Below are 23070 nucleotides of genomic sequence, written 5' to 3'. Positions count from 1 at the left end.
TTGAGGGTCAAACCTGCTCTTTCGATGCTCGTCAGGATCTGTCGCAGGTGTTGGAGATGGTCCTCCCAAGAGTAGCTGAAAATGACCACGTCATCCAGGTAAGCAGCGCTGAAGGCTTCCAAACCTCTGAGGACTTTGTCCATCAACCTCTGGAACGTTGCAGGCGCTCCATGAAGTCCAAATGGCATTACTGTGAATTGGTACAGTCCAGATGGTGTGCGGAATTCAGTGTACTGCTTTGATGTCTCCTCCAGTGGAATCTGCCAATAACCTTTGCAAAGGTCCAGGGTGGTTATGTACTTGGCATTTCCAACACGCTCCACCAGGTCATCGATTCGAGGCATGGGGTATGCGTCAAAACAGGAAACAGCATTGACTTTTCTGAAGTCAATACAGGGTCGTTGAGAACCATCCTTCTTAGGCACCATCACCATGGGACTGGACCACTCACTCTCAGATGGCTCGATCACCCCCAGGTCAATCATCTTCTGGATCTCCTCCTTAAGAGACACTCCAAGCCTTTCTGGGATCCGGTATGGCCTCTGGCGAATGGGAGAAACTGCTTCCTTTAGGCGGATGGTGTGCTGGGACAGCGGGGTTCGCCCTGGACCCTCTCGGAACAGCCCAGGCATCTCCCACAGAAGCCTCTGTAACGCCTGTTGCTGTTGGGATGGCAGGTGCTCCAGGTGAAGAGTTTTCGGCTGGAGGAGTTGCTGTAGGTTTGAGTCAGACTCACCATCTTCCTCCTGGACCTGACGCACCAGTAACACTTCAGCAGATGGAACCTCACGCTCCTTCCACTCTTTGAGGAGGTTGATATGGTAGACCTGGGTTGCTTTCCCCTTGTCGGCATGAGCCACCTCGTACGTCACTGGTCCCATCTTCTTCAGCACCGGATAGGGCCCCTGCCATTTTGCCAGCAGTTTGTTACTGCACGTTGGTAGTAAGAGTAGGACTTTCTGACCAGGTTTTAGCTCCCTCTGTCGAGCCCTTTTGTCATACCAGCACTTCTGCTTCTGCTGCGCCCTCTCCAGGTTATCTTTTGCCTCCTCCCGGTACTTCTCCAGGCGGTCACGCATTTGGAGCACGTAGGACAGGATTCCCTCTGGCGCTGGGGTTTTGGATGTCTCCCACTCTTTCCTCAAGAGATCCAGTGGTCCCTGCACCGGCCATCCATAAAGCAGTTCGAAGGGGGAAAACCCAGTTGATGCTTGTGGCACCTCCCTGTAGGCAAACAAGACAAATGGTAACCACTTATCCCAGTCTCGGCCGGTATCAGAGACAAACTTACGCAACATCTGTTTCAAGGTTTGGTTGAATCTCTCGACCAACCCATCAGTCTCGGGATGGTATGGAGTGGTTCGAATGCCTCTGATGCCCAGTTCCTTCTGCAGCTGTTTCATCAGGCCAGAAGTGAAGTTGGTACCTTGGTCGGTAAGGATCTCCTCAGGGACCCCTACACGGGAGAAAAGCTGGACAAGTGCACCGATTATCTTTGGTGTCTTTATGCTGCGGAGAGGAAAAGCTTCTGGGAATCGAGTGGCATAGTCACAGATGACGAGTATGTACTGGTAACCAGAGCTGCTCTTCTCCAGGGGACCAACCACATCCATGGCTATGCGCCGGAAAGGGGTACTGATGATCGGTAATGGGTGTAATGGAACCTGTTTGGGTTTGCTGTGTGTGGTCATTTGACACTCTGGGCATGTGGTGCAGAAATGCTTAACATCAGTATACATAGTAGGCCAGTAAAACCGTGACCCCAACCTCATGTATGTTTTCTGCTGCCCTAGATGACCTGCCCATGGTACTGTATGTGCCAGATGTAAAACAAGGGACCTACAACTGGTTGGTACAAATAGGCGTTTACCTGCATCCCCCATTACATACAGAATGTCATTTTCTACCATGAAATGTGGACCAGAGAGTTTGTTTCCCTCCCCATCCTCAACCTGCTTGTACAAGAAAGACAGAGAAGGATCAGACATTTGCAATTGGCGTATGTCATTTGGAATGTCCCAATTGACACTTAAAGGCTCAGGATAGGTCTCTAGACTCTCTGCCTTATGGAAGGTTCCTTCCATTTTCTCAATGCGGCGTTGACGCCGTGGTTTTCTTGGGCCTTTGGAACCACCCTCACACAGATCACCATCAAGATCTGGGAGGGGCTCCAGGCCAGTTTTAACCTGGGACCTTGTGACCACAGCACACATTTCAATTTTCTGTTCGTGCGCTGCAATTAGATCCCGCAAAATTGGCAAATCCCTCCCCAGGATACAATCAACAGATAAGTGGTCAATAACCCCCACCTGTAGCAAAAATGCCTGCCCATCTACACCAATGGTAACCTCAGATGTGGGGTATGGTTTCTGATCCCCGTGCACACATTCAATGTCAGTTTTGTTCCCATAGTCAATACCACTGTCGGGCAGATAGCATTTCTTAATCAAAGACATAGAACTTCCACTATCCAACAACGCTAACATCTGTAACCCATTAACAGTGACTGGTTGAAATGAGGCATCTTCTGACTTCATGGTGCGCAGTTCTCTAGCCACCGCCTGGCGGGGCACATAACAGTAACCAGACAATTTCGGTTTCTTAAGTGGGCAGTCTGAGGCCTTGTGGCCAGGCTGCTGGCAATAGTAACAGATGATTTCCCTGCTACTAGCCTGCTGCCTGTTTCTACCAAACCCCACATTCCCCTGAGTCCCATAGTTACCCTTCGGCCCTTCTTGCCGGTGGTCGCTTTGGCCTCGGTTGGACGGACGTTGTGGTGGCCTGGCAGCTGGTGTTTTCCGGGCGTTGACGTACTGGGTTGCAAGTTTGGCTGCTTCCACACCGGTGGGGGGCTCACGCTCCTTGACCCAGGTGCGGATGTCAGGTGGAAAAACGCGCAGCATCTGCTCCAACACGATGGTTTCCCCGATGTCCTCCACGCTGCACTGGTCAGGCTTCATCCACCGACGATAAAATCCTTTCAAGCGCTGGTAGGTTTCGTTGGGGGATTCACCGTGGGGGAGCGAAGTGTCTCGAAAGCGCCGGCGATACGTCTCTGCTGAGATATCGAACTTCTCCAACAAGGCTTCCTTCAGGTCCGGATAGGAGTCGGAACGCTCCTCGTCCATGGCAGAATAAGCCTCCAATGCCTTTCCCGTCAGCAAAGGCACCAGCCTGCAAGCCCACTCAACATCTGGCCACGCCCAAGTCTTCGCAATTCGTTCAAATCGGAGGAGGTAATTCTCCATGTCCTCATCTGCTTGAAATGGAATCATCTTGGGATCCTTACGTCGTGCTGGTGGTTGCTGCTGTGGTACCGGTGGTACTGCTGGCGGCTCCTGCTGCGGTGCTGGTGGTGCTGGTGGTGCTGCTGGCGGTTCCTGCTGCGGTGCTGGTGGTGCTGGTGGTGCTGCTGGCGGTTCCTGCTGCGGTGCTGGTGGTGCTGCTGGCGGTTCCTGCTGCGGTGCTGGTGGTGCTGCTGGCGGTTCCTGCGGCGGTGCTGGTGGTGCTGCTGGCGGTTCCTGCTGCGGTGCTGGTGGTGCTGCTGGCGGCTGCCTAGCAGCTTGGATGGCCTCACATATGCCACGCATTTCCCCCACCAGCAGGGCTTCTCGGTCCCTCTGCGAACCCATGAACCGCCGCAGCAGATGAACAACCTCTTGCTGGGCCGGTACCGCTCGGCGACGGGGAGATGACGGCCGGCTGTGAGGTGATGGGCCTTCATCCTCCTCCTCCCATTCCTGCTCCTCTGCCGCCTCAGGCTCCGGTTTTGATGTTTTGCTTCTTGTTTGAATTCTCTTTCCCCCCCCGGGGACCTTTTTCCGGGTGGCCATATCCCACCACTGCCACCAAATGTCACACTTCGTCCCAGTGTGGGTAGGATATGGCGGAAACACTGGAAGCAACGCAGTCTTTAGATGCAAACAAGTGGTTTTTTTATTCACCTTTTTTTTAGAAAAAGAAGTCCCAGGGAATACAAACAAACAGAAACACAATACTGGCCAGATTGGCTAGTTTTCCACCCCGACATACACGTCATTCTTATTGCTATAATACCTAGACCTTCCAGAAAAACTTGGGCTATGTGATTATGCAGGCTAAAATCCTTGATTTTGCAATATGCAATTTTATGCGGTGAATTTGCAGGAAGTTGCAAAATAAAACTTGTGAAATAAGCGGCAATAAATGCTTATGCAAAAAGTTGCGAAAAATGCTAAATATGTGAAAAGTTGGGAAATATGCGGAAATATGCGATGCGAGGCGCATATTATGCGATGCAGCCTTTTGGAAAAAAACGTTACCCCCGCATAATTATGCGCCATTTTGCTGATTATGCGGTACATTCTGCGATCGCATAATCGCATTTTTATGGCCTGCTCTGACGACAAGCAGCTGAATGTCAGTAGAAACACCCAGTAACTGCAGCATAACACTCATAACTTTATGATAATGCCACCAGTTATTACATACACAATATCTAGTGGGAGGGTCCCTGCTTCATCTCTCTCTCAGCTAAGGGGTCCCTGACCTGAAACATAAAAAAAAACAGCTTACAGTTAACGTTGATAATGGATTCAATATTTGACAACATATACTGTAGAATACATCCCATGGTATGAACCACATAACCATTTACAGTAGCTGCATGTTCTACAGGCTTTGAATGAAAATAAACGAAAGAGCATGAGAAAATAAGTTTCACTGCACAGTTTGGGGGGAATCAAATTAGGTTTATGATTTCTAATCTGTAGTCAGTGATGTATGATGGATCACATTTTTAAAATTAACTCGCTGACCATGACTGTACTCAAATATGATTCCAAAACACACACACACACACACGTACACACGCACGCACGCACGCACACACACACACACACACACACACACACACACACACACACACACACACACACACACACACAGTGTTTTGGTCTTGTTTTTGCGGTCTCCACAGTGAGGTCACTGGCGTCGCTCTGATGGTAAGGCACTCTATCCAATTAAAATCTGGATCTAATGAAAGTAAATACACACACCCACTTGTTTACACTGACACACACACACACACACACACCGATCATTTACACTGCCTGACACACACACACACACAGAGCATCCAAACCAATTAAAATCCGCTAAAGCTAATGAAATCTAGAATCAAAAAGTTTTATATGAGACAGAAGGAACGCTTCACTCCCCACGAGGAGGCCGGGAGAGTCATTAGTCACACACACACACACACACACACACACACACACACACACACACACACACACACACACACACACACACACACACACACACACACACACACACACACACACACACACACACACACACACACACACACACATACCAAGGTAGATTAAATCCAAATGGCGTCTCATTACAATTATACTTCATTGTTGCGAGATTACCTTCCTATTTTATATGCAAAACACTCTCTCTCTCTCTCTCTCTCTGTCTGTATCTCTCTCTCTCTCTCTCTCTCTCTCTCTCTCTCTCTCTCTCTCTCCCTCTCCCTCCAGTAGTTGTGTAGAACGATAATTAGCAGTGGTGTAAAGTAACCAGGTACTTTTACTCAAGTACTGTACTAGTTCTTTACTTGAGTATTTCTATTTTTCAATACTTTATACTTCTACTCCAGTATATCTCAGAGGCAAATATTGTACTTTTTTTTTTAAATCTCTACTACAATCATTGAAAAATACAATAAATAATATTAAGTGTGAAATGGGACATGATTCTGCACAATGAATACTTTACATTTGGTCTTTTAACCGCTTCAACCACATATGGTTGACTGGAGACCCTCAGGGCTCTATACTAGTCTTTTATGTTTTTCTGTTATTGTGGGGGAAAAAGAAAAAAACCTTTCGCAGAAAATAGCCGATGGACAAGCTCACAATGCGTTGCAGCAAGAAGCGGTGTGAGCTTGTTGATCAGCTATTTTCTGCGAAAGTTTTCCCCACAATACAGATGCTGGGTTTCTAACCCATTAAAGGTAGGGTAAGTGATATTTTTGGGTTAAAACAAAAAGTATTTTGTTAAAAGGTTAAAGCACTATATTCTGATAGTAATCATTGCTATAGAGTGTTTGTTCAGTAACAGGAGTCTCCCCGTCTCTCCAGCTCTTTAATAAACAGAAAATACATGTTCTGGTAGGTGTCAAAATCTCAGCCAATCAGGAGAAAGTACCCGTTTTTAAGCTTAATTTTTATAGTGTTCCAGTTCCAATTTTGCCTGTTCATTTCTTAGTGTCATCACTTCCAATTTCACTTGTTTAATCTGTATCCTGATTGAGTTCTCTATCCTGATTGGATAACATTGGAAATGAAACTGAAACTGAAAGGAAAATGCATTTTCTGTTTTATAAAGAGCTGGAGAGACAAGGAGACTCCTGTTACTGAACAAACACTCTATAGCAATGAGTACTATCAGAATATAGAGCTATTTAACACTTATTTTAACCAAAGAAAATCACTTACCCTACCTTTAAGACCTGGAAAGCATCTGTGTCACTTTAAGATTTCTTTGTCTATACAAAAATAGCAGATCTACAAGCTCATAGCGCGGCACCGAGTGCCACGCTATGAGCTTGTAGATCTGCTATTTTTAGTTTTAATCGTGGGAAATTTGTGCAAATCTTTGAATATACAGTTTATATATTTTTAAAGCGAACATTCATAACTCAAATCTTTGCTTCATGGGGGTCCCTGGAACAAAACATTTTGAGATGGGGGTCCGTGGCCAAATACATATTATTTTGGGGGTCCTTGACATGGAAAAGTTGGAGCAACACTGATATAGAAATATACTGTTAGGGATTTAGAAAACATTTTTAGATATGTATTTGGCCACGGACCCCCATCTCAAAATGTGTTGTTCCAGGGACCCCCCCAGAAGTAAAGATTTGAGTTACAAATGTTTGCTTTAAAAAAATATATATATATACATTGAAAGACTTGCAAACATTTTCACTATTTATTTTTTCAAAAAATAGCTACAATCTACAAGGTCATAGCGCGGCTATGAGCTTGTATATCTGATATTTTTTGATTAGCCAAATAAATCTTAACATTACATTATATCCATAAAAAAAACAATAGTGAGGCTTTAAATAATATCTTGATGTCAACATTGTTTTATTTATTTTTTTACTTTTACTCTTGAATAGAGGACATTTACACATAATTGTATGTATTTAAATATTGTGGTATTTCTACTTTTACTTCTTCCACCACTGGTAATTAACGACACAGGCATCCTCACTGTCAATTGTGTTAAGCTCTTTAACGATGTTCACAGAGTTTAATTGAGCAGCGGCGTTGTTGTTGTTACACAGAATGGAGTTATAGTTCTAGTCCTGGGACACCACGGGCCACTCAGCATTATGACAATTACACTACAACACACTGCAACCAGCTGAGACGGGGCTGATGATGTATCTCCTAATTATTCCTTATTTCCTGTGTCATTAAGATGATGATATTTTTACGTTTCATTTGCCGATGTTCTCAGGCTAGAGTAGCTAGCTAGCGCTCAGTACATGTTTGGGCCCAATGAGTGTGTGTGTGTGTGAGAAAGAGTTCTAACGCATTCATTCCGGCAACGCATACTGTCAGCATTATTTTGTACTTTGGGCTATTCAAAAATAGCAGATATACAAGCTCATAGCGTGGCACCGAGTGCCATCTTGAAAATTTTGTGCAAATCTTTGAATACATTTTAACTCAAATCTTTGCTTCTGGGGGGGTCCCTGGAACAATATATTTTGATGGGGATCGGCGGCCAAAAAACATATCATATTGGGTGGTCCTTGACAGGACAAAGTTTGAGCACCACTGATATAACAACAATAGTTTTCCAGAAAGATTAAGACATTTGTTGAGACATTTTTTGACAGTTACAAATGTTTCGCTTTACAAAGATGTTTTTCCCCCAAAAATAACAGATCTACAAGCTCATAGCTTGTACGTACTGTATACTCACTGTATATCTGCTATTTTGGAATAGCCCGAAGCAATGTAAAAATGACCGAGATACTTTCCCGGTCTTAACGGATTAAGAGACAGAAAGCGGTCGTCTCATAACAGAGAAACATAATTGGTGCATTTGTGCAAGTGCAACGTCTTACTCCAAAGCATTTTACATTCATCCATTACCACACACATTACCACACATTACCACACACATTCACACCACCGACAACAGAGGAAACTAGAAAATTTGCTCCTCGGAGCACAGGTCTCCGCCAGTACTGTTCCTGATTAATCCTGTCTTACCTATTTATATTACATATTGTCACGTGTCACTTGACCAATGTTAGCTTGGCTGAGACGGACACACACACGGAGGATAAAACTCTCCTGGCGGAGACAAAAAATCACACCCCATTCATATTTAGAAACAACAGTGGTCATCACAGTGATGGAAGCTCACTTCAAAAAATATAAATGATTTTTTGGAGTGCGTGGTGCTATTTATAGATTTTTATTTCATCATGCGTCTCACTAGCCAATCAAAGCATTGGTGACAACATATTGTCACGTGTCACGTGAAGCTTGACCAATGTTAGCTTGGCTGAGACGGACACACACACGGACGGACGGAGATAAAAACATACTCTCCACCATACTGGCGGAGACAACCATGCAAGGCACCAGCCATGCTCATCAGGGGCAGTTAGGGGTTCAGTGTCTTGCTAAATGACGGCACATTGAGGTTAGAAAAGACAGTCCATATTTGGGCGTAGCTGCATTGGGAACTCCTTATGATAACATAATGGGGTAAAAACTGTAGAATTATAAAATTGCCATCCTAAAATGTATAGTATTGTAATACAAACGTGTATGTGTCTGCGTATGTGTGTGTGTGTGTGTGTGTGTGTGTGTGTGTGTGTGTGTGTGTGTGTGTGTGTGTGTGTGTGTGTGTGTGTGTGTGTGGCGCCTGTGTGCATGTACGTGCCTTTGTGTGTGTGTGTGTGTGTGTGTGTGTGTGTGTGTGTGTGTGTGTGTGTGTGTGTGTGTGTGTGTGTGCATGTTTGTGCGTGCCTGCGTGCATGTATGTGCCTGTGTGCGTGCGTGTGCACACTTACTGCATGAGGATGAACAGGACGAGCATAAGTGTTGCCATGACGATGAAGGGCATCCCGGCCACTGTGGTCAAGGTGAGAGGGTAGAGGCCGTTGAAGCAGAGCCCGGCGACCAGAATACACAAAGCCTCTACTGAGGCTGACATGGAGAACATGGCTCCTATAGACACACATAGACATAATGATCAGAATACACAAGGCCTCTACTGAGGCTGACATGGAGAACATGGCTCCTATAGAGACACACATAGACATAATGATCAGGATACACAAAGCCTCTACTGAGGCTGACATGGAGAACATGGCTCCTATAGACACACATAGACATAATGATCAGGATACACAAAGCCTCTACTGAGGCTGACATGGAGAACATGGCTCCTATAGAGACACATAGACATAATGATCAGAATACACAAAGCCTCTACTGAGGCTGACATGGAGAACATGGCTCCTATAGAGACACATAGAGACATAAATGAACACTATATTATTGCTGTCGGTCAGAAACCTCTTATCTGCATATTTTATTCAAAATGTACTTGAGTAAAAGTGGAAAAGTGCTGGTATCAAAATGTACTTAAAGTACCAAAGAAAGTAGAAAGTACTCATTATGCAGAATGTCCCATTTCACAAGTTTTCAAATGTATAAATTGTGTAAAAAATCTTTTGAAAATAGCAGATCTACAAGCTCACAATGCGCCGCATCGCGACCTTATAGATCGTCTATTTTCAAAAGGCCGAAATGCATATAGGGCTGAAGTGGTTAATGTATGTTTTGTAATAATAATCAAAATCTAAAGTAACTACAGTAGTAACTAAAGTTTTCAAATAATTGTAGGGGAGTAAAAGGTACAATATTTGCCTCCGAGATGTAGTGGAGTAAAAGTACCGAAAACTGGAAATACCACTGGTACTTGGTCTGCTCTCGTTTCCTTCTACACCAAATCAAAAAGTGCCACGTTGTGACGCTTCGTGAGCTTGTAGATCGCCTATTTTCAGCGAATGTCCCCCCCCCCCCCCCCCCCGGGAGTAGAGACGCTAGTAGGGCTCAAGTGGTTAAAAAAAGATAATCTATGTGATTTAGTTGGTGAACTCAGACGGCCCCCCAATTGTTACATGAAATGTGAAAATGAGATAAAAGCCTGCATGAGCTGCAGGACCATCATGCTCTTACACAGTGTGCCCCGAGGCCATTTAGATGTTACACAGTCACGGGTCACACTGATGAAAAGAGAGACACTTTAACCCATTATATCCGGGAACGCATCTGTGTCACTTTTGATGTCTTTGGCTATTCAAAAATAGCAGATCTACAAGCTCGAGCTACGAGCTCGTAGATCTGCTATTTTTGAAAAATCGTGAAAATGTGTGCACATCTTTGAATATCTATTTGATATTGAATTTATATATATTTTTAAAGCGAACATTTTTAACTCAAATCTTTGTTTCTATGGATTCTACAAATGTCTTCTAAATCCTACGTTTAAAAAAAAAAAACTTGTGTTGCTATAATATCAGTGGTTCTCGAACCTTTTCATGTCAAGGTCCCCCAGAATGTATATGTATTTGGCCGCGGACCCCCATCTCCAAATATGTTGTTCCAGGGACCCCCAGAAGCAAAGATTTGAGTTACAAATGTTCGCTTTAAAAATGTATTCAAAAGATTTGCACAAAGTTTCAAGATTTTTCAAAAATAGCAGATCTAAACCATTATTTCATACTTTAGCTTTTAAAAAATAGCAGATCTACAAGCTCATAGCGCGGCACCGAGTGCCGCGCTATGAGCTTGTAGATCTGCTATTTTTTAAAAGCTAAAGTATGAAATAATGGTGTAAAGTGGTTAAAATCTATCTAATCTTTCCTGGTCTTAATGGGTTAAAAAAGGGAACAGTGCTATCAGAAAGGTTTTGATTCGTACAGGGAACCAGATAAAAGACAGACGTTATGTTAGAAAAGCTCATTTGCAAATGTGCTGCTATTTCACTCTTCCATTCAGTGACCTATAACTGAAGCGTTTAAGTTATTGAACGTTTCTAAAAATGACACTGAAAGTACAGACTGAGGTCATTTTAAACACATTAACCTCGGTCATGGTTAATGGAGATTAGGAGGCCTGTGAGTAAGGTGGGGTGGCATTTTATAGAACAAAAACAAAACAAAAACAAACAAACAGCAATAGCGGTAATTTAAAGTAAAAGAGAATCTGATTATGAATGTGTCACTGTCAAATGTTTTTAAAATAAGGCCCCGGGCGGCTGGCGTAGCCGTCTGGGCACCTATAGGCTGGTAATCCACACACGTGTCGTGGGTTCGAGTCTCGATCCCTACGACCTTTGCTGCGTGTCACCCACCATCTCTCTCCCCGTTTCCTGTCAGTCTACTGTTCATCTATCAATAAAGGCAGAAAGACCAAAAAATAATAATAAACTAGCAAATCCACTTAACAAGCATCTTTTCAAACATTGTGGTATTGCTTTTGAAAAACCCGTCTGAAGTTTTGAATGGTATCACTTTGTAGTTATTACCTACAGTATACCCCAGCGGTTCTCAACGTGCGGCCTAGGGACCCCCAGGGGTGTCCCCAGTTATAGGTAAAAACATTGGCATGTTATAGTGTCACCATGAGCCCTATTTTGATAAATGTAGGACGGCGTTTCTTCCTTGGCCAATAGTGGGAATGCGTGTGCAAAGTTTCACGGCCATCGAATGCTGCACTCAGGAGTTGAGGCATTTTGTTCAAAACTGAGCACTCCTGGAAACTTTGGAAGCCAATCTTAGTCAATCAGGATGGAATATCCTCGGACAGAACCTTCGTGAACACATGACTATAGGGATAATGTGTACCGACTTTAGAAAAAATATGTAGGAGAAATATTTAAAAAATGTGTAAAAATAGGCCTCTTTGTGGCGCTATACAGTAACAGGCTGATGTGAAACATCTGGGCCAGAGGTCCAGGGAGTACGTGTGCACAGTTTCACGTCGATCGAGCCAGCAGTGCCGGAGATTAGCTGTACACAGACGGACGGACTGGGACACAAACACACACACACACACACACACACACACACACACACACACACACACACACACGAATGGAAGGACATCCGCCTTCGGCCTGGCGGAAACAATAACAAAGAATGAGACAAACACAACCAAAACTATAAAAAAATATAATAAAAAAATCTTCCAATACCACATCAGTACTCTAGATTAGACACACGCAAGACATGGATGGCAACTGGGATGAGAACCAATGTTCCTAATATGGAAGAGAGATAAGCTGATCTGATTTCAGCAAATCCATGTCCGTGGTCCTTGGTTAAAAAACAAGCTGATCTGGATCACGTGGGGACCCCTACATTAGAGAGGTCTAATTCCTAACAGTGTACGACGTCTCTCTAACATTTGTACCGTCCCTCCAACCACTATGTCAAACAAGGCCATGTGTGCCTTGGGATCCTGTGACAACCACACATTATTATTGCAATATACATAAATGCCTACACAACACGTATTTATTACTTTTTACACATACACTATATCAGTACTTTGTGCGGACTGATTTCCCAATATACTCTGCAATACAATACTAACACTCAATATTTTAGCTACTTTCAAAATGGTGACTCTATTTTGGGCATGTCCATTATAGGCGAAATATTTACATTATTATCGTTATTATTATTGTTATTACTATTATTATTGTTATTGTCATTATTATTACTATTATTATGGGGCGTCGCAGTGGGTGTGGCCTTGAGCTCCACCCTCTGCGTGCAGAAGGGACAGGTGGTCCTCACGCTGGTCAGCCAGTGGTCCACACATGCGGCGTGGAAGGCGTGTGAACAGGGCAGCACCCTGAGCGTGTCTCCCGGCTCGTACTCCGCCAGGCAGATGGCGCACAGCTCGTACGCCGCCGCGTCGTCGTCGCCGCCGCCCCCCGTCCGGTACGCGTGGAGGGGGAGGTTCCTCAGCAGGGCGTGGCTCCTTCGGGCCCGGCGGAGGTCGTGCACGAACGCCGCGATCCTGAAAACCGTGCTGAGGACGGCGAAGTTGAGGAGGAACAGGCCCAGCCAGCTCCTCAAGACGGCGGTGAGGAGGCGGAGGTCGACGGGGACGGTGAGGACCACGTCGCCCCGCTCGCCGCCGCCGTCGCAGTCGAGCGTCTCTCTCAGAGCGTTGGCCGTGTCCTCGCAGCCGAGCGCGGCCGCCGCTCTCATCAGCATCCATCGCTGCAGGAGCCGCATCGCCTCCCCGACGGGTCCCGCCCCGACGATCGATTGGCCGGGGGCGGGGGCCACGTCGCGAACGAGGTCCGCCTCCTCCTCCTCCTCGGCGGCTTTCCGAGCGCCGAGGACCCTGAGGTCGAGGGTGCATCGGACGCCCTGGAGGAGGATGGAGCTCCGGGACGGCGCCGCGGCGGCGGCCACGACGGGCCAGAAGTAGCAGGCGTTCTCTGCCTGGGCGAGAGCCAGGGTGTGCTTGGCCAGACGCCAGGGGAAAGGCTCCTGAGGGCGGTCCACGTTCTCCTCCCTGACGTCCACCACGACGGGCAGCATGGCGACCACGGCGAGGAGGAACACGGTGAAGCTAACGACCTGTTTTACAGACGGCATCGCGATTAGAAACTCAATTAACCCGTTAAAGAGCCGCTCACATGCTTATATATCCCCCAGACTCTCCCAAGTTGGCACGGCTGCAAGCCTATTGGACAGAGGAATGTGACGACATCTCGGTGTCTATGGTAAAATCGTTGAACCAGAGCCTTATATGGTCAAGCCTTACACCCCTGCCCGACCACTTCGGTCCGCTTCCTCGAGGCGACTGGTTGCCCCGTCGCTCAGTGGTCCTTCTGGACGATCTACACGGTCACGGCTTTTCTCTGTTCTGGCCCCACAGTGGTGGAATGAACTCCCCACTGATGTCAGGACAGCAGAGTCACTGCCCATCTTTCTCCGCAGGCTGAAAACCCACCTCTTCAGGAAACACTACCCTGACCATTCCTCTTAGCCTTGCCAGACAGACAGACAGACAGACAGACAGACAGACAGACAGACAGACAGACAGACAGAGAGCGACACAGACAGACAGTGTGTTTTGCATATAGAATAGGAAGGTAATCACGCAACAATGAAGTATAATTGTAATGAGACGCCATTTGGATTTAATCTACCTTGATGTGTGTGTGTGTGTGTGTGTGTGTGTGTGTGTGTGTGTGTGTGTGTGTGTGTGTGTGTGTGTGTGTGTGTGTGTGTGTGTGTGTGGTGTGTGGTGTGTTGTACCTTGTTCATGTGGCTCTACTATAGCAGAACACAGGGATCTGATCACAGCCTGGGAGATGCCTGACGGAGCCCCGATCACACACACTGCAGACAGAGCATCGAACACCGTTACCACACATACACACACACACACACACACACACACACACACACACACACACACACACACACACACACACAGAACTTGATCATACTACAGCGTCACAGAAAAGCATTGAGCTTGTAGATCTGCTATTTTTGACATTTTTTTATTTGAATCCTGAACAGTAACAGTTTTGGACATATGAGGTTTCCACCGGACAGAGACCATATGTATTTGGTTGCCAGGGACCCCCGTAAGAGAAGATTGGTCAACATATAGTTAAACATTTTAGAAAAATACCTGACCTACAAGTTCATATTATGAGCTGAGCTTGTAAATCAGCTATTTTTGAAGTAGCCGACAAATTCATTCTTGTTTAAAGTGTTTAAAGCTGGGGACCGCCCCCCCCAGAACCACTTTAAAATTGATGCTTTAATGCGATGCTGTAGTGTGATCAAGTAGGTCGTTAATTTATGAAAAAAAAACAAAAAGTTAGAATATCCCAGTGAGCCATAGTCGTAAAACTGGGTTATAATTGGTCTAAAAGTGAACGTTTTTTCAACGTCTTTTTTAAGCGTCTATATTTAGACCGTTTATATTATAGACGTCATTTCAACGGCTATGATATAGACGGTCTATAGACGCTTAAAAAACAGCTAATCAATGTCTAGGCCAGGGGTCTTCAACGCTTTCAGGCCAAGGACCCCCTAGCTGAGAGAGAGATGAAGCAGGGACCCCCTCCTCTATATTGTATAAAATTGTGTTTCAGATCAACTTTTGCTGCTCTTTTGTCCCTCCACACCTATAACTCTTTGCCAAAAATAGCCGATCTACAAGCTCACAACACCTCGCAGCGCGAGGCGTTGTGAGCTTGTAGATCTGCTATTTTTGGCTAAAGTTCTCCTAAGAAAAGGGATGCTAGGGTTCAAGTGGTTAATGTAAAAAAAAAATCCTATCACACAAAGATTTGGCGGACCCCCTGTAGTAACTCTGAGGACCCCCTAGGTGTCCCGGACCCCCTGTTTAAGACCCCTGGTCTAGGCTAAGAATAGACGTTGAGCAAACTTTCACTGTTAGACCAATTATAACCCGCTTTTAGCCTAGCCCTTAGACGTATTTCAGACGTCTAATAGCCCAAAAAATGCTCAGTGGGATGGAGATAAGAGGTTTCTGCTCGACAGCAACGATATAATAATGTGTGATTACATCAGCAGGTCCGGTGCAACAATGCCGGTGAGGAATACAAAACCAGGCAGCCTTAACTTGGTGCCATCTTTTTTTCAGAAGCCATCAATTTAGAGGCAGATTCTACGATTGCACATGATATGCTGGAAGCTGTCCTGAATGACAATCTCACTTTATACCCATTCAACCCGGGAACGCATCTGTGTCATTTTAACATTTATTTGGCTATTCAAAAATAAATTATTATTATTTATTTTTTGAAAGTGTGTCCAAATCTTTGCATATATATACTGTATATAGATTTTTAACTCCAATCTTTGCTTCTGGGGGGTTTCCTTGAACAAAATATTTTGCGATGGGGTCCGCGGCCAAATACATATAATTTCGGGTGGTCCTTGACATGAAAAAGTTTGATATATAGCAACATAAGTACAAAAAAAAAACCTGTTAGGATTTAGGGCGCGCTCCCACCGCACTTTTATTTCAGAATCAGAATCAATCTTTATTGTCAAGTAAGTGGGTGAAATTCTTGGTTGTGCAGGCTCATCATTGCAGTTAAAAGATAGTCATCTCATAGAGAGAGAGAAGAGAAGCATAACGTGCATAATATGACTAAACTACATATATAATATCTATAATAAAGTGAGTGAGTGCATAAAAGTGTTTACAAGAAATGTCCCTTTTTAACCTTTTTTACCTCTGGGGGGCGGAATCTGCCAATGCTTTGTCAATGCAAATGCGTGGATTCTTGGAAAAAATGTGCAAGACCATGACTCCACGCATTTGCGTAGACAAAGCATTGGCAGATTCCGCCCCAGAGGTAAAATAAAAGAGCGGTGGGAGCGCGCCCTCAGAAGATATTTGTAGAATGTACATCAATTTAGGGGTCCTTGGCGTTGAAAAACACAGCTCTATAGCAATGATTACTATCAGAATATACTGTAGTGCTTTAACTTTGTAACACAATTGTGTTTGTTTTAACCAAAGAAATATCACTTACCCTACCCTTTAAATGATTCATGACAAAGAAAACACACAGACAAAAAGGGATAAGGCCCCTACAGTACATGCTCCAGTGTTAGTCATCCACCCAGTAGAATACTATGAAATGACGTCATTGAGCCGCAGTGATAAGCGCCTCACCGGGTCACCTCAGCCCGTCTAGCGGTTTTTACTCTGCGTACTAGCTGCTGCCAACTCTCCCACGCTGTTGGACGCTAGAGACGGTGTGATTCATTCTTTCAGACCAGAGCGACTGGAAGCAGACTTTTGGGCGGAAGAATTTACACAAAGAATAGAGTACTGACGTCACTCGCTCATCCCCTGGGCAGTGGTGTAAAGTAACCAAGTACATTTACTCAAGTACTGTACTTAAGTAGGCCTACTGTTTTGAGGTACTTTTACTTTACTGGAGTATTTCCATTTTTCTATACTTCTACTCCACTACATCTCAGAGGCAAATATTGTACTTTTACTCCACTACAATTATTTGAAAACATTAGTTACTAGTTACTTTGCAGATAGAAATTATTACATTATAAAACATACATTAACCACTTTAGCCCTATTTATACCTAGGCTATTTGAAAATAGCCGATCTACAAGCTCACAATGCGTCGCATCAAGAGCGAATATAGACAATTGGTATTTTATATGTTGTTATCAGGGCGTCCTTGAAAAAGAGGGCTTGCTCTCAATGGGCTTCCCTGAACAAATAAAGGAAAAAGAAAGAAAGAAAATACTCAAGTAAAGTAAAAGTACCTCAACATTTTACTTAAGTACAGTATTTGAGTAAATGTACTTCAGTTACTTTACACCAGTGCCGTTTGGTTGGCAGTATAGAATGAGTATGATGGCGTCTTATCAATAAGGAACTTTAGGTTGATATTAGGGAGGAACTAAGGGTGTATGGCTGGAGTTGGAGCATGTAGGAGCCTTAGGGTTAAGTTTAGTGCAGGCGTCTTCCACGTTTTCAGGCCAAGCACCCCAACGTTTTCAGGCCTAGGACCCCGAGAGAGAGATGAAGAAGGGACCCCCCCCCACTATATATTGTATAAAATGGTGTTGCAGATTAGACATCTTCATAGATTTCTTAGACAGCTTCATAGACTGTTTTTGACAGCACTGTCGTCTGTGCATATGTTGAATTCATGTGTATTTTCATACATTTACCAACTTGAACCATCAGTACTTAGTCTGCTCTTTTTTTCTACCTCTCCAGTCTCCACAAACATCTCTGCCAAAAATAGCCAATCTACAAGCTCACAACGCCTCGCGCGAGGCGTTGTGAGCTTGTAGATTGGCTATTTTTGGCTAATGTTCTACTCAGAATATGGATGCTTAATGGTTAATGGTTAAAGGGTTATGTAAAAAACATGATCCTGTCACACAAAGATTCGGCGGACCCCCTGTAGTATCTCTGAGGATCCCCTAGAAGGGGTCCCGGACCCCCTGTTGAAGACGCCTGGTTTAGTGTGTTTGTTTGGGTTGTGTGTGTCTCACCTAGAAACACCATCCACGTGTTGGTAGAAAAAGCCATTGTAAAGAGTGAGGCTGCCCTGCAGAGGGCGCTCACCTTGGCCAGAGTCTGCTCTGCCACGCATTTCATCAAGACAGGAAACACAAAGAGCAACACCACACCCTGGAACACACACACACACACACACACACACACACACACACACACACACACACACACACACACACACACACACACACACACACACACACACACACACACACACACACACACACACACACACACACACACACACACACACACACACACACAACGTCTCTGTGGGGTGGAAACCATAGATATAGAAACCTAGATACCTCATAGGTCGCTGCAGTTCATTGGAGCGACCAATGACCGTGCCTGACCAGTAGTCAGGCACGCTTCCTACTGACCAATCACAGCGCGTCTTTTCCGGGACTTGTCAGAATCTAGTTGTATAAAAATATCCCGTTATATTTGTACGCAACTAGATTCTGCCAAGTCCCGGAGAAGACACGCCGTGATTGGCCAGTACTCAGGAAGCGTGCGCCTTCTCCGAAATGGCGCCCGAGATACAGACGCCCCAGAGCCGGAGGAGGCGTCTAACTTTATCTATGGTGGAAACCTCATGTGGTGGAAACCTCATGTGGTGGAAACCTCATGTGGTGGAAACCTCATGTGGTGGAAACCTCATGTGGTGGAAACCTCATGTCCAAAACTGTTACTTTTCAGGATTCAAATTCAAAAGCATCAAAAGCAGCAGATCTACAAGCTCGAAACGCGGCGCGAAGCCGTGTTTCGATCAAGTAGGGCACAAACGGTTAGAATATGGAGATAAGAGGTTTCTGCCCGACAACAGCAAACATAAGGTTGTAGTTAGCCACCTGTCCTGCCCCCCCCCGGGTCAACCAGGAAAGCATCTGTATCATTTTCGAGTTTAGGTATACAGTATACAGTATAGCAACAACATAGGTTTTCTTAGGATTTAGAACAGTGGTCTACAAGAGTGGTACTCAAAAATAGCAGATATACAAGCTGTGAGCTTTTACATCCGCAATTTTGTAAAAAAAAGATTGAAAAATCTTGAAAGAGTTTAACACAAATCCCCTCTTCAGATGGGGGGTCCCCAGACAAACACATATCATTATGGTGGTCCTTGAGAACTCTAACGATTTAGAAGAACGGGCCTCAGGTCTTAATGGGTTAATGTGTTGTAATGTGCTGTGGCAGCAGGTCTTAACAGCATCTTTCACACTAACACCATCTAAACATTCACACAAGGTGTTAAAGGAACACATCCGGCAATTACTCTCCCCGTACGAAAAGAAAACATTTAGTAGATTAGTAGACTTTTCTCTGTTCTGGCCCCACAGTGGTGGAATGAACTCCCCACTGATGTCAGGACAGCAGAGTCACTGCCCATCTTTCGCCGCAGGCTGAAAACCCACCTCTTCAGGAAACACTATCCTTCCTCTTCGCCTTGTCTACTTGTTGTTAACTAGTTGTACGAACTCTTGTTTTATTGTTTTATTGGATCTTGTTTATTCGTTACACTTATTTGTTTTAGCTTGTGCTCATTTGTTTTTCCTATTTTGTCTCATCTGTTTAAGAAAGTAGGTAGCTGATATATTGCACTTTTATCTTAGCACTAGGTATACTATTACTCTTAGTTACTTGTTTTAGAAGAGAATGCACTTAATGCTTCTGGTGATTAGTAGTTTCGTTCCTATGTTGAATGCACTTATTGTAAGTCGCTTTGGATAGAAGTGTCTGCTAAATGACTGTAATGTAATGTAATGTAGATTAAAAAAACTATGCTTTACAAAAAAACGATAACTAACACCTGAGTTTTTTTTGTGTGTTGACAAATATAACTAACTAAAATCATGTCCTTAGTTTAAGTCTGTAAAAAAATAAAAAAAAAAATAAAATAACAGATCTACAAACTCACGTTGTGAATTTAAGTCTTCAATTTCAGTTAGTTATAATTATTAGAGTATTATCGTATTTGCCAGTTTAGTTTATTTTGTATTAGTATTACAAACGCGTGGGTGCGTGCACGCGCGCGTGTGTGTTCACGGTGTATGTTTGAGCATGTGCCTTGTGTAAACCTCATGCGGTCACACACTGCGGTACAGTGCTGTTCTGAATCAGAATGTGAAGGCGTTCATGTATGTATTTATTCTATAGGGACAGGCTGAGCATCATGCTGTCACTGTCAGGGGGAAAGCTTGTATGTCCAAAACCAGTGGTGGAAATAGTGGTGGAAATAAAACTAGTACTTATCAGGAAATGAAAACAAAAAAGAACTTCAAGTTCCAATGTAGTTATTATTTAGTCACAAGCTCTCATTAATACTTAAATATATATATATATATATTTATAAAACCCGCAGACACACTTAAATCTTTACTCTGTAACTTTCCTCTTCTACCCCAGATTTGAACCCGGTTTCCTGCCCAAGTGCTGACACGTTTACCATTGAGCTAATAGAGCCGGCCTGCTTGCTCAGGGGATAATTCTGAATCTTGACCATCAGGTCAAAATTCGTCTAAATGTCTCAATAGAAGAGCAGGGAGTTATATTGTATTAACATACTCTACCATACAGATTGTATAAATTATATTGTATTAACATACTCTACCATACAGATTGTATAAATTATATTGTATTAACATACTCTACCATACAGATTGTATAAATTATATACAGATTGTATAAGTTATATTGTATTAACATAATCTACCATATAGATTGTATAAGTTATATACAGATTGTATAAATTATATTGTATTAACATACTCTACCATACAGATTATATAAATTATATTGTATTAACATAATCTACCATACAGATTGTATAAGTTATATACAGATTGTATAAGTTATATTGTATTAACATACTCTACCATACAGATTGGGATTAAATACATTTTATCCATAAGAATAAAAAAAGTTTACATAGTGCCAGTTTAACAACTTTCACTTTAGAAATGGCAACAATACCAGATCTACAAGCTCACACGGGTCACTTCTCTGGGCAATTATTTTTTACGGGGCAAAAAGTTTAAATATGGAGATATCTGCGTGACAACGAGACGATGCATGTATCAGAGCATATAGCGGATGCTAATGTGCAATAACACCCATCCCTAGAGAAATGCTACACTGTAGCTGAAAGCCCAGCATTAACACTTAACAAAGCATTACTGACAAAGTATATGGACACTCTCTGACTCACATTGTGTGTGACATTAAAATACATTTACATTAAAATACATAACTTGCAGAACATGCATTCAGACGTGGAAGGAACGCAGCCCCATTCGGCTTAACTCACTCAATCCGGGAAAGCATTCGTGTCGTTTTAGATTTATTTGGCTATTCAAAAATAGCAGCTCTACAAGCTCATAGTGCGGCACCGAGTGCCGCACTATGAGCTTGTAGTTCTGCTATTTTAGAAAAAAAAAGTCTAAATCTTTGAATACATACTTTTTTAAAGCGAACATTTGTAGCTCAAATCTTTGCTTCTGGGGGGGGTCCCTGGAACAAAACATTTTGAGATGGGGGTCTGCGGCCAAATACATATCTAAAGAATACTTTCTAAATCCTAACAGTATGTTGCTATATCAATGGTGCTCCAACTTTTCCATGTCAAGCACCACCCAAAATGATAGGTATTTTGGCCGCGGACCCCCATCTCAAAATATGTTGTTCCAGGGACCCCCCCAGAAGCACAGATCGGAGTTAAAAATGTCCACTTCAAAACATATATTGAAAGATTTGCACACATTTTCCACGATAAAAAAATAAATAGCAGATCTACAAGCTCATAGCGCGGCACTCGGTGCCGCGCTATGAGCTTGTAGATATGCTATTTTTTAATAGCCAAAGTATAAAATAATGGTTACAACTCAAATCTAAAAATGACACAGATGCGTTCCTGGATTGAATGGGTTAATAGCATATATACAGTGTGTAGAAAATATGCAGAGTGTACGTTTCTGCATAATATGTAGAAAAGATACAGTATGTCCGTAAAAATGTGAAAAATGATGTGCAGAGAGAGAGAAGAATGGAGGGTGTGAATTATGTGTGAATAAGGAATGCATATTATGTGGTCTCTGTCGGCAGGACACCTCGAATGTCTAAAACTGTTACTTTTCAGGATTCAAATTCAATAAACAGCAAAAGTAGCAGATCTACAAGCTCGAAAAAACGAAATATGGAGATATGTGGTTTCTGCCCGACAGCAACGATTGTACAGTACGAAGATTTGAGTTAAAATGTTCGCTTTAAAAATATATATATATTCAAAGATTTGCACAATTTTTCACGATTATTATTTTTTTTGCAGATCTACAAGCTCAGAGCCATGCTGTGAGCTTGTAGATCTGCTATTTTTGAATAGCCCAAATAAATCTTAAAATGACACAGATGCGTTCCCGGTCTTAATAGATTCATGCTTTTTGTGTAACGCTGTGGTGTGATCAAGTATAGGGCTGAAGTGGTTAATGTATGTTTTGTAATAATAATCCAAATCTACAAAGTAACTAGTAACTAAAGTTTTAAAATAATAGTGGAGTAAAAAGTACAATATTTGCCTCTGAGATGTAGTGGAGGAGAAGTAAAAATACAGACAAATTGGAAATACTCCAGTAAAGTAAAAAGAAATACCTCAAAATTGTACTTAAGTACAGTACTTGAGTAAATGTACCTACCTAGTTACTTTTACACCACTGCATCCGATCCCCGCCCTCTTACTTCAGGGAATGACTTTTTCTAAGGCGTTCCGGGGAGATTCCTCTGAGCGAATAGCTGCTGTTTTTTTTTTACGAGGCGGTAGTATATATGTTTTAGTCTGTCTTTTTTGAATTGCTCCCCTCAGGTTTTCTTTTTTCCCGGGGCCCAGGCAGACAGACAGCC

The 23070-nt window shown here is 43.5% G+C and overlaps 1 protein-coding gene across 1 annotated transcript in view; it reads right to left on the bottom strand.

Annotated features, from left to right (window-relative positions):
- Positions 1-3271: 3271 nt before the first annotated feature.
- Positions 3272-23070, bottom strand: part of LOC311036138 (proton-coupled folate transporter) — a gene marked incomplete at both ends in the record, with an annotated part of 62444 nt that continues 42645 nt past the window's right edge. Inside the window, 4 exons of the mRNA XM_084044662.1 lie at positions 3272-3911; positions 9098-9254; positions 14381-14464; positions 18150-18288. Of these exons, the coding sequence (XP_083900788.1) occupies positions 3272-3911; positions 9098-9254; positions 14381-14464; positions 18150-18288 (1020 nt within the window). The remainder of the gene's footprint in view (positions 3912-9097; positions 9255-14380; positions 14465-18149; positions 18289-23070) is intronic.

Source organism: Gymnoscopelus microlampas (genome assembly GCF_963454915.1).
Source record: "Gymnoscopelus microlampas genome assembly, chromosome: 20".
Lineage (NCBI taxonomy): Eukaryota > Metazoa > Chordata > Actinopteri > Myctophiformes > Myctophidae > Gymnoscopelus > Gymnoscopelus microlampas.
Note: the sequence above shows the minus strand (reverse complement) of the source record. Positions and strands in the feature narration are given on the sequence as shown.